The 17205-nt window shown below is 44.6% G+C and overlaps 2 protein-coding genes across 2 annotated transcripts; one reads left to right on the top strand and one right to left on the bottom strand.

The window, feature by feature from the left end:
- Nucleotides 1–4193: 4193 nt before the first annotated feature.
- LOC131568537 (olfactory receptor 6E1-like) lies at nucleotides 4194–5296 on the bottom strand. The gene is given in 2 exon segments (XM_058820632.1): nucleotides 4194–5230; nucleotides 5233–5296. Coding segments are annotated over 2 exon segments (1101 nt in total).
- Nucleotides 5297–9792: 4496 nt separating this feature from the next.
- DAD1 (defender against cell death 1) lies at nucleotides 9793–11858 on the top strand. The gene is made up of 3 exons (XM_058820633.1): nucleotides 9793–10013; nucleotides 11060–11210; nucleotides 11670–11858. The coding sequence occupies exons 1-2, from the start codon at nucleotides 9803–9805 to the stop codon at nucleotides 11188–11190; spliced, it is 342 nt and encodes a 113-aa protein (XP_058676616.1). The 5' UTR covers nucleotides 9793–9802; the 3' UTR covers nucleotides 11191–11210; nucleotides 11670–11858.
- The last annotated feature ends 5347 nt before the right edge of the window (nucleotides 11859–17205 follow it).

Raw genomic sequence — 17205 nt, 5'->3', positions numbered from 1 at the left:
TTCAGTTGTTGTCTGGTCCAATGTCCCTACTCAAGCATGGCCACCTAAAGCACCAATTGCCCAGGACCAGTTCCAGTTGTTTTTGGAATATCTCCAAGCATGGAGTCACCACAACCTCCCTGGCCAAGCTGTACCAGTGCTTGGTCACCGTCACAGATAAATGTGTTTGGTGATGCTCAGACAGAGCCCCAGTTTGTGCCCACTGCCTCTTGTCCTGTCACTGCACACCACTCTGAACTGAACCTGTATTTCTCCCACTTCTATCCTACCTTCAGAGATATCCATCCATGGATAATGTCCCACCACAACCTGCTCTTTCCAGGGTAAAAACTCAGCTGTACCAGGCATTCCCTGGGTAAAAATTCAGCTGTACCAGGCATTCCCTGTAGGACAGATGTTCCAGTCCCTCCATCATCTCCAGACCACTTTGTTGAGCTCTTCCCAGCACATCTGTGTCTCTTTCACTGGGAGCTCAGAACCCACAGCACTCCAACCATCTCATTAGTACTGAGTAAAAGGGAAGCATCACCTCCCTCAAGCTACTGGAAACAGCATCCTAGAATAATTTGAGTAGTAAGGGATCATCTAATTCATCCCCTATGCAATAAGCAGGGACACCTTCTGCTAGACCAAGTTATTCAGAGCCCCATCCAACCTTGAATGTTTCCATGGATGAGGCATCTAAAGCTCTCTGGGCAGCCCATTTAATTGTTTTGCCATCCTCATCATCAAAAATTTCTTTCTTATATCTAATGTAATAATTAAGATGCTAATAATTTTCTTTATATATATTCTAATAACTTAGTGGTTTATCTACTGTCTTTTATTTTAAAAGAATAATTTTATTTTATTAGCCCTGTAGTATTGCAACAGGCCCTAATACTGACATCTGAGTGACACAACTCATCTTGATCACCTGGTAGATATTCAGTTCTTCCTAATTAATTGTTTAAATATTTCTCATTCTAATTGTGCCTGAAAATTTCTATCACCTGTCCATCTCCCCACTGAGCCAGTTCTTTTCAGGGTTCATGTCCTGGGAAAACTGGAGCACAGGGGAATCAAAGTAAAACACATGACATTATTTGTTAATTAAGATTTTTTTCTTTCACTCATTAAAAAAGGCCTTGAAATCCTTTTGCAATGGTGATGAATATTGCTTCTGTCTCGGTGTATAATTAGTACAGCAGGTAAAGGTAGTGCTAATTAGAGCAGAGAAAGGCTTTACAAACAAAGCCTTTGGCACTTGTGGGTTGCACTAACAGGAGAAGAGGCTGGAATAAGAATTTTCATATTGCCAATACATGAATCAAACTTTGACTCGGGTCTCTCCTTGCTTGGTCCCAAAGATATTTTCCTCTCTCTGCCTGATTCCCACCAGGGTATAAACACAACTAATTCCCTATTAAAATGTTTCCATTTCCATTCTCCCTGTCACACATAATTAGAACAAAAGACAAACAGAAATTAAGCTGTAGGTATTCACTGAAACACCGCTGGGAGCTCCCTAATTAACCACACAATGCTTCCAGCACAGGAACAACCACAGAGCTCATTATGGCTGTCAGCTTTTTAATGAGCCCCTGCAGGACTGTGGTGCCACCTCCCAGTTCCTGGTGGCTGTGGCCCAGTCTGGCAAGGTGCCTTGAGGAAATGACAAGGCAGGAGCAGGAACAAACTTACTGGGAGCTTTAATAGAGCCCAGTGCAAGGTGAGAGAGTTGGACAAAGTGTTCCCAGCAGGGCTCATTAGAGCACAGAGTCACAGACTTTGATCACAGACAGCTCAGCAAGCCTCAAACGTCTCCTGCACCAACATTCCCACTCAGAAGTCAAAGAGCAGGGCCCAGGCAGTGCCAGCATTTCTGTCAGCATCACCCCCAGGCAGGGCAAAGGAAATGCCAAGGACACAAACCTGCTCTGCCAAGCACTGGGCAGAGGCAGAGCCTGCTCTGCAGTGTCAGCTGCAGGGCTCAGCCCAGAACTGTCACTGCAACAGTGTGGCTGCAATACTGTGACTGCATCACTCACTGCAACAGTGTGGCTGCAAGAGAGTGACTGCAACAGTGTGGCTGCAAGAGAGTCACTGCAATGGTGTGGCTGCAACAGAGTGACTGTAACACTGTGGCTGCAATACTGTCACTGCAACAGAGTGGATGCAACAGTGTCACTGCAACACTGTCACTGCAATGCACAGTGACTGCAACAGTGACTGCATCACTGTCACTGCATCACTCATTGCAACACTGTCACTGCAACAGTGTGACTACAACAGAGTGACCGCAACACCGTGACGGCAACACTGTGATTGCAACAGTGTGACTGCAACACTGAGACTGCAACACTGAGACTGCAACACACACAGTCACTGCAGCTCTGTCACTGCAATGCACAGTGACTGCAACAGCATCACTGCAACACTGTCACCACAACACTCTGATTGCAATGCACAGTGACTGCAACAGAGTGACTGCATCACTGTCACTGCATCACTCATTGCAACACTGTCACTGCAACACTGTCACTGCATCACACACTGCAATCCTAGTTGTTGGCACATGTCAGGCTGTAATTACACCCAGGTTAAAACGCACAGTAAGGAACCACAATTTGAGGGGTATGGGAAACTTTGGGAAAGAACACTCATCCTTGCATAGGTTTATTGTTTTGGCATCATCAGTGACCTTGGATGTTCAACCACACTCTCACTGTCCAGGAGATTGGGGATATGTCCAGATTTGGAGCAAAGAACCACTCAAGGAAAAGTGGAAAGGATCATTCCAAGCTCCTCTGACTATCCAGACAGCTGTAAAAATTACTGGTGGAGATTCCTGGATTCACAATACACAGCCAAATCCAGCCCCAAACCTGGAAATGCCTTCACAGCTAAGACTGAAAAAAAATGTTTCATGAATTGTGCTTGGGATTAAGGATTATTGTGCTTGGGATCAAGGATTATCTCTACTGAATTAGAGGGAGGACAAGGAATTCTGTCGATGGGTTGAGTGTGTATGGTAATGATTGTAAACATAACTTTGTGGAAGCTGAAGTTCTAAAACCAAAAATATTGATAAGAATGGTGTTCCTGTACTTGCTTTGTGGCTTGGTAGCTCAATGTGATCTCTGTAGCCTGTGAAGGACCCACATGCACTGACCATAACCCTCCCCACCCGCCCTGTGTGCTGGGGACAGTGCTGGAGTACTCTGGAATGAATGAATAAACTTGTTTATTCAGGTGTTTAGCATTTAATTTTGTTTCTCACAATCTAAACTATCTCAGTTGGCAATAAATGACATTGGTTTTCCCCAAATCCAGTGTGTTTCACTCCTGGTAGAAACTGGCAAACCATCTCTCTGTATTTATCTCAAACTACGAGAGTTTTGTTTCTGTTTTTCCTCTTTTCCCACTGTGGGGTAGAAGGTTTGAGTGGGAATTTGGTTTTTCACTAAAGCTAACCCATCCCAGCAAGAGGGGAAATGCTGAGGCAAAGCTGACACCAGGTAACAGAAGATTAGAAAATCCTTTCTGTGCTGGCATATTTTCATTGCCAACAGGAGGAATTACATAACATCTAAAAAGCACAAACCATTTGAAATCAGCATCTTTAATTCACAATACAGATGTTGCACCTGGGAAACAATTCAGATACTTGGATGGGCTACTCCACTGTCACCATCATATTTTCTGGAAAAATCCCTTTGCCAGGATTTCTCTCCTGGGAAGCTGAGAACCCTCAGAGAAAAAGGAAAAATAAAAACCAATATCATCTCATTTGCTTCTCCTGTGTTTTGCTGCTTTGGAATGTGGTAGGTGATTGTTTCATTGGTTTCATGTGAATTGTTTTTACTTAATGACCAATCATGGTCAAACTGTGTCAGGGCTCTGGAGAGAGTCATGAGTTTTTCATTAGTATCTTTCAGCCTTCTGTCTGTATCCTTTCTGTATTCTTTAGTGTAGCAAATATATAATGTATAATGTAATGTAATGTAATACAATATAATATAATATAATATAATATAATATAATATAATATAATATATCACCCACTCTGGACAAAAGTGGGATCATATGAAGCAATAATTAGTAAGAGAGGGATAAGCAAATCTTGGCTTATATTTATTATTTTATTATCAGAAATTGTTATTATCAGACTAATTATTATTTTATTATCACAAAATACAAAATTCTACCGTTCACATCTGCCTCAGGGAGCCAGAAAACTTCAGAATTTTCTCCTTTAAAGCTTGCTTGACTTGCCTGTTCCTGAGTGAGTAGATGTAAGGGTTGACTGTCTGAGTCAGCACGGAGAAGAACAAAGACAGAACTTTGTCAGAGTCCTGCCCACCTCGCTGGGCTGGGCGGATGTACCTGTAAATGCAGGTGCTGTAAAACACCATCACCACCATGAGGTGAGCTGAGCACGTGGAAAATGCCTTCCTCCTGCCTGCAGATGATGGAATAAGCAAGATGGTGACAATAATGCAGCCATAAGAAACTGCAGTTACTATCAGGGTACCGGGGAGGATGAGGATGAGGATGATGAACATCAGCTCTTCGATGAAGGCTGTGTCTGTGCAGGACAGCTGCAGCAACAGGGAAGCATCACAGTAAAAGTGATTCATGACATTGGGACCACAGAATGGCAGCTGCACTGTCATGATGGTGGGGGGAAACATCAGGAGAAAAGTCAGTGCCCAGCAGCCCAGGATCAGCTGCAGGCAGAATCTGCTGTTCATGATGGCCGGGTAGCGCAAGGGGTGGCAGATGGCAACGTAGCGGTCCAGGGACATCACTGCCATGTAGAAAAGGGTGCAGGTACCCAGGCAGTAGAAAAGCAGCATCTGGAGGAAGCAGCCAGGCAGGGAAATTGTCTTCCTCTCTGTCAGGAGGCTGTACAGGGTGCTGGGAAGGAAGGTGGAGGTGACGGTGATTTCCAAAAGGGCAAAATTCCTGAGGAAGTAGTACATGGGGGTCTGGAGGAAGTTATTGGTAAGAGTGATGCTGATGACAGAAAGGTTTCCAAGCAGGATCAAGAGATAGGCAATGCCAAGGAACACAAAGAGGATGATCTCCCACTGGCGGCTGTTTGCCAGTCCCAGGAGGACAAACTCCACTACAGTTGTGTGGTTCATTGAGACATCACTGAAAAAACTGGCAAGAAAAAAAAAAAGAAAAAACCTGTTTTGGGAACTGTTGGAAAACAGCTGAACATGTGTCAGTTTGGCTTTGCAACATTACAGGGCAATACCAGCAACAAACCTCTTATAAAAGACTGCAGCAACCACAGTAACCACATATTAAAAATCCTGGTCATGAAAAAGGAGCCCCAAGCTCCATTTGTAAGACTGAGTCCTCACTCCAGTCAAAACAATTCCTACAGTTTCCTCATGGCACACTTAAAAGGGTGCAGAAGCTGTTATTGGCTCTCTCTGAATGATCTGACAACATCCACCCTCCAACAAACCAAAAAAAAAAAGCAAAGCCAAATGTCCAGAATGGGAACTTGGCTGTGTCCAGAGACTTACCACAGAGGAATGCAATCATTGACAGAGAGACTCTGAAGCAGGTTAGATTGGTGCAAGGAAACATTAATATTGTAAAAGGGAAAGTTACTGCAGTTTAGATTCATTTCAGATTCATTGCAGATATTTCTGAATGACTGAAGTAAACAACACCACAATGAATTTCCAGGAAAAGCAAGCCCATCTTATCTAGCTGATAACCCATATCAAGCAAGACACTCAAATTTTCCTCTTGAAATGCTCAACAAAAGGATAGCTATAAACTGGGATGGTACAACCCTTCTTAATGCACTATTCCCATCAAATCTTTCCCCTTAGAGCCCCTTTCCCAGCAAAACAAGGGAGTTTATTGGCATCATCTTATGGCTGTTTCTCAAAAAACACCAATACAAAACTTTGCTCTCACAAACCATAGTAAACATAGGACATATTTTCAATACCACAGATGGACTGATATTATCTGGAAGTTGAGAGAGGTCCCCTAAGCCAAGAAACTCCCTCAGTAACAGCTAAAAGATTTTACTTTAGTTTGAAGACCAAAAGTTCAGTTTTCCAAGTCAATATTTCTTTAAACTTTCCCTATTCTTCAGAAAACTACGCCCAAACTCTAAGAAATGTTCCAGGTAGTTACCAGTATATCCACAACAATCCAGGATGCTACAAAGAGTATTCTGAGTCTGATTCTGTTCCTCCTTAACTTAGTTTGACAATTGATTTCTGGCAAAAAAAAAAAAAAAAATTCCTCTCTCTTCAGCTCCTTTATATAACGGTGGCAGGGTATTACAGTCCTGTGTTTCCTCAGTGTGTCAAACCTCAGGGACCAATTAGGGATCAAAACATGAAATAACACTTTGTGGGAAAACACCTGTGAAAGAACAGCAAGAGTATAATCAAACCACAGAGGAAATGAGATTGGGAAGGACCTCTTGAGGTCCAGTCCTCACTAAAAACAAAGCAGCACAAGGTTGCTCCTGCCCTTCTCTCAGTAAGTGTGGATATCTCCAAACAGGGGATGGATCAACTTCTCTGCAGTGCCACAACTTCCCTTGTGCTTTCATTGTGAATATTTATTTCCTTTTGTGCAGAAAAGATTTACTGGAAGCTCTTTGTGAGAGGTCTGGCTCTAACCTGTCTCTGAGTCCCCCTCAGTGGACTCCTTTTGCCTTTGTCTTCTCTCTGCTTCTCCTCAGGTGAAATGTTCTCCAGTTCTCTGATAAATTTGCTTTACTTCCACTGGACTCACACCATTCTAATAACATCTTTGGGGTTTTTTTGTACTGTGCACAGCTCTTACAAGTGCCAAGCAACAAGAATTTAGGACCAGATCAGCCCGTGGGTGCAGCCTGGCAGAAGGCTCACACAGTGTGCAAACCTGGAGATAAGAAATGCTGAGAGAGAAATGGAAATATAATCAAGTTTCAAAGGATGGCCTTGAAAATAACACTGGATACTTTGGAGAAATAGATGCACTGTAGTTGGAGCTATGAGGGGTAGTTTTAGATTATTTGCTCTAAGACATTTACAGCATGGTGTGGCAAAAGCTGATAGGCCAAGAAATACTTACGGTGTATTGTAATTTAGAAATAATTGGCTTCTGATTATGATTGCGTGAATTATAACATCTGTGTTGTCTCACCCTTCACATGAGACTGAAAATAGAATAAAAGTTTTAAAAACACCTCTGAGTTACCCCATCTCTGGGTCAGAAAATGGATTCATCCAACATAAAACCCAACAAGGAGTGGTGGCTGACAGAGGATTGCCTGTGGTGGTGTTCACAGGGGTCCCAGGATGAGGGAAGAGATGAGAATCTTGATTCCATGTTTCAGAAGGCTGATTTATTATGTTATATATTATATTAAAAGAAAATGATATATTAAAACTATACTAAAAGAATAGAAGAAAGGATTTCATCAGAAGGCTTGAAAGGAATAGAAAGGAATGATAATAAAATCTTGTGACTGACCAGAGAGTCTGAGCCAGCTGGGCTGTGATTGGCCATTAATTAGAAACAACCACATGAGACCAATCACAGATGCACCTGTTGCATTCCATAGCAGCAGATAACCATTGTTTACGTTTTGTTCCTGAGGCCTCCCAGCTTCTCAGAAGAAAAAATCCTAACAAAAGGATTTTTCATAAAATAATTCTGTGACAATTGCCAACACCTCAGTGCTGACACTGCCCTGGAACAGCTGCTGTACCTCACACAGCCAAACTGATTTCCACAACTCAGCCTCAGGCCCATCAGATCCGTGTGACTGTTGGTATCAAAGACTTTTTTTTTTATAGTTGCCTTGCAGTGTCAATGAAACAACAAGAAAAACCCTCCAACAACATATTTAGTGTTAGAGAATGAAGGCATTACTTTATTCTGGCCAGGATGTGCAACAGAAAGAATTTCATCCACACATTGTTGGTGATGAAGAGAGACAGGGAAAACTGATCTGGTGATCAGAATCCAAATTTATTGTGGACTACCAATGCTTATATACTGTTTTAGGAAGACTAGCAATGTTTACTACAATGATTAGGATAAAAATCACATACACAAACATTCGCATATTACAACTTCTCTTCATTACAGACTTCAATGAAATTTTCTTTTCCAGTAAACCTCTCTAATTGAATCTTTGTTTAATCCTCAAAGTTCTGTTTGCTTTTGCCAAGGCATCCTGTTATCAAATCTCTTATGCCAACCAGGTCCAAAGTTGATAATCTGTCTTGTATCCCAATATTTCAACAACACATTGCCTGGGTGTGCAGAAAAAATCCTTCCATCACACATCACTCTTTACTAGATTATTCTGATATTTACACAGTCAAAACCCACGGAAATTAATTCAGTGTTCATTGGTCTCAAACTGTGCAGCTCTTAGCATTTGGTTTCCTATTGGTTATGGATCTGTTGGGCTCTGATGTTAACTAAGTCCTCATTCCTTGGTTCTCTCATTTTTTTTCTCAGACCAGGTGTCTCACATCATACCTGGGTTGATGTTTGAGTTGATGTTCATTAATGCTCATTATTTTTTGTGTCTTTTCTGTGCTGCTCCCAGCCTGCTGAGATGTGAAGCTCATCACACCTCGAGTGACGAGCCTTTGAAAAGAAACTCCAACTCCTTTCTCCCCAGGCAAAGGCGAACTGACTCAAGTTACAAAAATATTCTAAATTTTGTATCATTTTCCAACAGCAGGAGGCAGACTGAGATCGTTTTGCTTTTACCCGGGAGGGGAATCAGTGTCACCTGGACACTCCTTCAGCCAGGAATCCTCCTGGACAGTCCTTCGGCCACAAACACCGGGACATTTCTTCGGCCAGGAGCTTCTGGACATTCCTTCATTCAGGAATCCTCCGGACACTCCTTCGGCCAGAAACCCTTGGACATTCCTTCAGCCAGGAATCCTCCGGACATTGCTTCGGCCACAAACACCAGGACACTCCTTCAGCCAGGAATTCCCCTGGGTACTCCTTCGGCCAGGAATCCCTGGATACTCCTTCGGCCAGGAGCCCTGGACACTCATTCGTCCAGGAGCCCCCTGGATTCTCCTTCAGCCACAAACACCGGGACATTTCTTCAGCCTCCTAGACACTCCTTCATCCAGGACTCATCTGGACACTCCTTCGGCCAGGAGCCCCCTGGACTCTCCTTCAGCCAGAAGTCCCGGACACTCCTTTGGCCACAAACCCCTGGACACTCCTTTGGCCACAAACACCAGGACATTCCTTCAGACAGGAGCTTCTGGATACTCCTTCGTCCAGGAATCCTCCGGACACTCCTTCAGACAGGAGCCCCAGACATTCCTTCAGCCACAAACCCCTGGACACTCCTTCAGCCAGGAATCCCCCTGGACACTCCTTCGGCCACAAACACCAGGACATTCCTTCAGCCAGGAATCCCCTGGACACTCCTTCCTCCAGGAGCCCCCTGGACACTCCTTCAGCCAGGAATCCCCCCGAACATTCCTTCGGCGAGGAAACCCAGACATTCCCTCAGCCAGAAATCCCCTCACACCCGCTTAGCCGAGCCGTCTCAGGCAAAGCCCCGCCTCCAGCAGCAACGCTGGACTCTGATTGGCCTTTGGAATGAACAACTCTCTAATCTACCCAGCAACAGCCAGCTCTACGCTCTTATTGGCTTTTTGCAAGCAAAGGGGTGCGGACTCCGCTTGTCCCTCAGCGCATGCGCAATTCCCCCTATCGCTCACCGCCACGTCGGTGCGCGCCCGCGCGGTGCGGGCGGGCGGCGCGGCGCATGCGCAGTGCGGCAGCGGCGGCAGTCATGGCGGGCTCGGTGCGGGCCGTGGCGCGGCGCTTCCTGTCCGAGTACGGCGGCGGCACCGCCGGGCGCCTCAAGGCGCTGGACGCCTTCCTGCTCTACGTGCTGCTCACGGGCGCGCTGCAGTTCGGATACTGCCTGGGCGTCGGCACCTTCCCCTTCAACTCCTTCCTCAGCGGCTTCATCTCGGCCGTCGGCAGCTTCATCCTGGGCGGTCAGTGGCGGCCCCTCACGGACGTGGCGGGGGTCGGGCTCACCGTGAGCGGGCGTGGTGGGGAGCCTGAGGAATCGGCAGCGCTCAGAGCTGACCCTGTAGCCGGGAACCCCCGGGGCCCTCAGCACCTCCAGGGCCCTCAGCACTCCCGGGACCCTCAGCATCCCCCGGCCTTTCCCGAGCTCCCGGTTTCGCTGCTCCCCTCAGTACCCCCGGGGCCCTCAGCACCTCCGCCCTTTCCCGAGCTCCCCGTTCCAGCCCTGCAGCTGCAGGGCCGGCCCGGAGCGTTGTTCTCCGTCTGTCCTTGCAGCTCGGTGGGATTAAGAGTCCTGCAGGGGCACATGCACGGTGCTGCCGGCCAGAATACCCCAAAGCTGCCCCTGTTTTTGTGCAGGGCTGGAAGAGCAAGGGGTGTTCAGAAGAGAAAAGGTTGCCATGAGAGCTGAGAGCCCCTTCCAGGGTCTAAAGGGGCTGCAGGAGAGCTGGAGAGGGATTTTGGACAAGGGCTGGAGTGACAACACAAGGGGGAATGGTTTCCCACTGCCAGAGGGCAGGGATGGATGGGATAGTGGGATATGGGGAGGAATTGTTCCCTGTGAGGGTGAGGAGGCCCTGGCATAGAGTGCCCAGATTTCCTGAGTTCCTGGAGATGTCCAAGGTGAGTTTAGATGGGGTTTGGAGCACTCTAGGATAGTGGAAGGTGTCCCTGGGATTGGAATGAGATCTTTAAGGTCCTTCCAGCCCAAATCATTCTGTGCTTCTAACACACCCAACAGAGCACAGAGGAATTTCCACACTCCTGTGTGACTCCAGTCCTGCTCTGAGCCTGTTCCCCTCAGGATCTGGGCACGCTGTGGTGTTGTGGGAGCACTGACTCCACGACAGCCCCATCCCAATTCCCTGCCAGTGTCCTGCTCCTCTCTAGGAACAATGGAGTAACTTCTCCCTGGGTGGAACATCCTGGGCTGGGCTGCCCCAGGAAGGCTTTGCTTTCCTCCATGGTTTTCTCTTGTGCTCACTGATGTCCTTCTTGCTGTGCTGTGCAGTTTGCCTCCGGATCCAGATCAACCCCCAGAACAAGGGCGAGTTCCAGGGCATCTCCCCCGAGCGGGCCTTCGCTGATTTCCTCTTTGCCAACACCATTCTCCATCTCGTCGTCATCAATTTCGTTGGCTGAGCTCTGGGAGAGCCTGACAGGTACTGAGGGGTCACAAAAGGGACAAGCACAGCACTGTTCTCCTTTGGGGGAGAATTAGAATGAGAATAAATTCAGGAGTCCCCTGAGCTCCTCCTGGCCAAGCACAGATGAGCTCTGGGTTGGCACAGAGTGAGGATTTCTGATTTTAACCCTTTTTTTGCTTTTATAATTAAAGAGTTAACTAGGACATACTGAAACCTACCCACATTCCTCTCTTATGAGAGAGATTCCCCATTTTTCTTTGCAGGAGGAGCTTTGGGGGCTCTGTGAGGCTGAGGCATGCCTGGGGTTCAGCTCTGGAGTTGTTTTCAGCAGGGGACAGGGACAGTTGGGTGTTGGGAGTGGGGACATTCCCTGTTGTTGCTCTTGCAAGGTGCCACAGCATCACTGGGGTTTGGGGGAGTTTCATCCCCTCTGCTCTGCAGTGACATTGCTGATGTTGCCTGCTCTCTTTCCAGGTCTTGAACTGCTCCTGATGGCAAAGTCTGGCATGGGGAAGTGCCCAGCACACTCTCACCTTCTTCTTTGATGGAAGAAGAGATGCAGGGCTCAAGATTTCCCCTCCTCAGAGTGTCCTGTGGAGGGGTCTGCAGCCTCATTGTGTAACTGAGATCCTTTCCATCAATAAAACTCTTTATGACACTGCAGCCTTTTCCATACTGGGGACAAATACAGAGCTTCTCCTGCATCCAGCTTCCCTCTCCCTGCTTTTACCTCTTTCCCTTCCTTTCTACCCAACAGGCTTTTTTCCTGTGCCCCAGTTTTGCAGGGAAGCAGGAAATAAATTATCATGGAAATTCAGTTGTCGTCCACCCTTTTCATCTCTCTCTTTTCTGCCTTTTGATCTCCCAGGGTCTGTTGCCAGCTTGCCACCTCTTCTCCTCACTGAACAACCCCAGCTCCCTCAGCCATCCCCCAGAAGAGAAATATTTTCTAGTCCTTTTGTGAGCCTTATTGCTCTTTGTGGAAACCCAGGGAATATTTCTCTGTCTGCTCTGGGGTGCCCTGACCCCCAGGGGAGCTCTGACTCTGACCCTCATTCATGGAGAAAGTTTCCCACACTTCAAGACAGACTGGAGCCCACAAAAGTGTGAAATGGATTATAGAGAGCAGTGTAGGTGTGCCACTTGGTGAGAAATTGAGGTTTTGGGGTTTTTAGTGTGTTGTGATGGAAGCAAGATGGAGAGCACAGGGTGTCATCCTGGGTTTCTTCTTCTTTCTTCTTCTTCATGGGTTTGGGTGGCATTTTGCAATTGGGCAGAAAGGTCCACATTGGGATCAGTTATTGGGTTAAAAGGGAAAATAATCCAGGTGTCAGTTCTTAATTGGACAGTTTAGCCTTAAAAGCCCTTGTAACCAGAGATTGTTGGCCATTTTGTGCCTCCTAATGAAAAGCTGCCCAACTCACAGCGGTGAGACTGTGCTACTGATAAGAAACAGTAAACATCTGAGTCTGAACATGAACTACTGTCTCAAGTTCCTTCAATCCACACCCAGAAAAACCAACAACTGGTACCACCACAGCTCTTCACTGGACACACTCCAGCCCCTCAAAGTCCTTTTAACGTGAGGTGTTCAGAACTGAGGGCAGCACTGGAGCTGCAGCCTCACCAACACACACAGGGGTGATCCCTGCACTGCTCCTGGCGCAAGCCCAGGCTGCTGTTGTCTTTCTTGGCCGCTTGGGCTCACTGTTGGCTCACAGCTGGAGCCAGCACTGCCAGGTCCCTCCCTCCAGAGCAGCTCTTCAGCCACTCCTCCTCCTCCTCCTCCCCAGCCTGGAGCTGCAGGCGCTGCTGTGACCCCCAGAGCTGGAGCAGCGCTTGATCCTCATGCCCTGGAGCTTTGCCCACTGATCCGGACTGTTCAGCCTCTCTAGAGCCTTCAGGAGGTTCTGTTCTCGTGCTTGTCTGGTTTTCTCTGCAGCTGAAATTCTGGGGAGGTAAAACCTTGAGAGCCTTGGGACTCCATGGCGTGGAAATGTTTGTGTGCTGCACTGAGGGGATGGAACTTTGGCTCTCTAATGGCTTCGGAACCTCTCAGAATTCAATTCTGGCTCCTCTTTATCACCTTTTTAATATTTCCAGCTGTGCTGGAAACACATTTAACATTTCCATTACTGTGCTGCAGCCAGTAAACCCTTAGCCAAATCTCTTGTCTGACACAGGCTGTGAGATGTGAGGGGTCAGGGTTTTCACTGTCCTGGATAATGAGTCTGGCTTTGTGTCAGGGACAAAGAACTCGTGCCAGCACTCCTGGAGTTGTTTGCAATGGCAGCATGGATGTTAGGGCAAAATAAGCCCGAAAAAGGACCCACATTAACAGAGGATTAACCCTTAAAAGCAATAACTTGTTGCATATTCATACACCTCATCCATGATGCATAAATTCCATTCAAACACAGGATTCTGTCTGGTCAGTGTCAACTTCTTCCTCTTAATCCTGAGAGATTAGGAGGAAGGGCACGTTACTTATTGACTTAGGAGGGAAAATGTGATATGAAAATAGTTACTATGCACTTTGTAAAACATGAGCAGTACAAAAGAAAGATGGAATACTTGAGACAAAATCACCCACTTCTGTCATATTTCGAAGTCCTATCCGAATTGCTTTGTCCACAAAGAGCATCTTCAGAGCTGAGTGAGGCAGGAAGAAGTTAATTTCTTCTGATAATGGAGTAATAAATTCTCTTTTTCTGAAAGATTTAGGTGTGTTGTGGCTGCTATCTGGTGTGAGTACCTCATTCCTTTCTTAAAAAAAATATTCCACATACATAGTTTCTATTTTAACATTATGTTATAACTTAAAAAGTCTATTTAACACACTATTTAAGAAAATTAATCCAGCATCACTTTCTAACATAGCACACATAATTTTCATTTAAATATCTGTGAAGAGCCAATCACAAAACATGCACTTTGACATGTTATTTTGCCTTTTATTAAAAATTTCTGTTTCCAACACTACCACTGAAAAACAGAAAACCTAAAAACAGAGGCATCACCCCCCCACACACACACACACACACTTCATAAAGCATTTCTGCCCTCCTTTTCCTGCCCACTCTATTCATAGCTCAATCCTTCCTGCTGTGCCCAAAACACCTCCCCAAGCGCAGGCTGTGGTGAGGGGGGCACCCCTGAACCTCGCTCCCCTTTGGCTTGTGGCCTAACGGCTGCTGTTCTTTTCCACAGCCCCTGCCCTTGGTGCTGCACTTTCCAGAGGAAGTGGTTTTTGTGGTGGGGCTGCAGGCGAGCCCCAGTGCTGACCCACATCTCGGTTGTGGCGTCATGGAACTTGTGCTGTGGCCTCTTCCTGCCCCAGCTGGGCCCCCAGCCCCTTTGCACCCCGTGGAAAAAAAAAAATATGGGTATTTTGTGATTGGCTTTTGGCAAATATCCGGTTTTTTCAAATATTTTTTTTGTTGTTTTTGCAAATGTTTTGCAAATAATCTGTTATGTCAGAAGGTTATGCTGTGTTAATCTTAAGCAGTGTGTTAAATAGAGTTTTATATGATAACATAATGTTAAAATAGAAGCTATGTATGTGGGATATTTTTTAAAGAAAGGAATGAGGTACTTGCACCAGATAGCAGCCACACACTTAAATCTTTCAGAGAAAAAAGAATTTATTTCTCCATTAGCAGAAGAAATGAACTTCTTCCTGCCTCGCTCAACCCTGAAGACACTTTAGGATTAAGAGGAAGAAGTTGATGATGACCAGACAGAATCCTGTGTCTGAATGGAATTTATGCATCATGTATGAGGTGTATGAATATGTGTGAAAAATGTGCATTTTATGATTGGCTTTTCACAAATATTAAAATGAATAAGTGTTGTGTTAGAAAGTTATGCTGTATTAATTTTTTTAGTAGTGTGTTAAATATAGTTTTAGGTTATAACATAATGTTAAAATAGAAGCTACGTATGTGGGATATTGTTTTAAAGAAAGGAATGAGGTACTTGCACCAGATAGCAGCCATACACTTAAATCTTTCATTAAAAAAGAATTTATTTCTCCCTTAGCAGAAGAAATTAACTTCTTCCTGCCTCGCTCAACCCTGAAGACACTTTAGGATTAAGAGGAAGAAGTTGATGATGACCAGACAGAATCCTGTGTTTGAATGGAATTTATGCATCCTGTATGAGGTGTATGAATATGTGTGAAAAATGTGCATTTTATAATTGGCTTTTCACAAATATTAAAATGAATAAGAGTTGTGTTAGAAAGTTATGCTGTATTAATTTTTTTAGTAGTGTGTTAAATAGAGTTTTAGGTTATAACATAATGTTAAAATAGAAGCTATGTATGTGGGATATTTTTTTAAAGAAAGGAATGAGGTACTTGCACCAGATAGCAGCCACAGGACACCTAAATCTTTCATTAAAAAAGAATTTATTTCTCCATTAGCAGAAGAAATGAACTTCTTCCTGCCTCGCTCAACCCTGAAGACACTTTAGGAATAAGAGGAAGAAGTTGATGATGACCAGACATAATCCTGTGTTTGAATGGAATTTATGCATCATGTATGAGGTGTATGAATATGTGTGAAAAATGTGCATTTTATGATTGGCTTTTCACAAATATTAAAATGAATATTATAAGTGTTATGTTAGGAAGTTTTGCTGTATTAATTTTTTTAGTAGTGTGTTAAATATAGTTTTAGGTTATAACATAATGTTAAAATAGAAGCTATGTACATGGGATATTTTTTTAAAGAAAGGAATGAGGTGCTTTCACCAGATAGCAGCCACACACTTAAATCTTTCAGAGAAAAAAGAATTTATTTCTCCCTTAGCAGAAGAAATGAACTTCTTCCTGCCTCGCTCAACCCTGAAGACACTTTAGGATTAAGAGGAAGAAGTTGATGATGACCAGACATAATCCTGTGTTTGAATGGAATTTATGCATCATGTATGAGGTGTATGAATATGTGTGAAAAATGTGTATTTTATGATTGGCTTTTCACAAATATTAAAATGAATATTATAAGTGTTATGTTAGGAAGTTTTGCTGTATTAATTTTTTTAGTAGTGTATTAAATAGAGTTTTAGGTTATAACATAATGTTAAAATAGAAACTATGCTATGTAAGATACTTTTTTTAAAGAGAGGATTGAGGTACTCAGACCAAGATAGCAGCCACAGGACACCCAACTCTTTCAGCGAAAAAAGAATTTATTGCTCTCTTATCAGAAGAAATGAACTTCTTCCCACCTTGCTCAGCCCTGAAGACACCTTAGGATTAAGAGGAAGAAGCTGGCACTGACCAGACAGAATCCTGTGTTTGAATGGAATTTATGCATCATGGATGAGGTGTATGAATATGCAACAGGCTGTTGTTTTTAAGGGTTAATCCTCTGTTAACTGTGTCCTTTTTTGGGCTTATTTTGCCCAGAAAGAGGTACCCGGACCATCTATAACTCTTTTTTTTCTATTGTCTCATACTGTCCTAATTCAAATTGTCCAATTTTTTATTACTCTAATTATATTACTATTTTTCTAACCATTTCATTACTATCAAGCTTTTAAAATTTCAAAAACAAGTGATTGGTGTTTTTCACACACATCCTGGCCCGCTGGGTTATTTCCTGGCTTTGCTTTGCTCTGTGGTTTTTGCAGCTCGAAATAAACAAGAAAATGCAGGGAAGGGGGGGCAGGTTGTGGTGGTGGGGGATTGGTAGTCTGATATCTGAAAGCTGCTTTTGTAAAAAAAAAAAATGCCCATCGCTTGTTTTTAAAATTTTAGAAGTTTAATAATAATAAAATAGGCTTTTCCTGGACTGCTGGGAGGTACAGGCAAGGTTCAAGCTTTGCAGGGAGGGTTCTGGGGTTTCTGTCAGAGCATTCTTCTCATTTCTCTCCCACACAGGAACCTCTGGGGGTGCCTTAGTGGGGAAGAGGTTTTACAGTGACTTCTGTGAGACAGAGAGAAGTTTGAGAAGAGGATCCCTTCTTCTGTTCTTTTAGTGTAGTTTTAATATATAATAATCTT

Source organism: Ammospiza caudacuta, chromosome 27, assembly GCF_027887145.1.
Source record: "Ammospiza caudacuta isolate bAmmCau1 chromosome 27, bAmmCau1.pri, whole genome shotgun sequence".
In the NCBI taxonomy this organism is placed as follows: Eukaryota; Metazoa; Chordata; class Aves; order Passeriformes; family Passerellidae; genus Ammospiza; species Ammospiza caudacuta.
The sequence above is the reverse complement of the archived record's forward strand: the minus strand, read 5'-3'. Positions and strand labels throughout refer to the sequence as shown.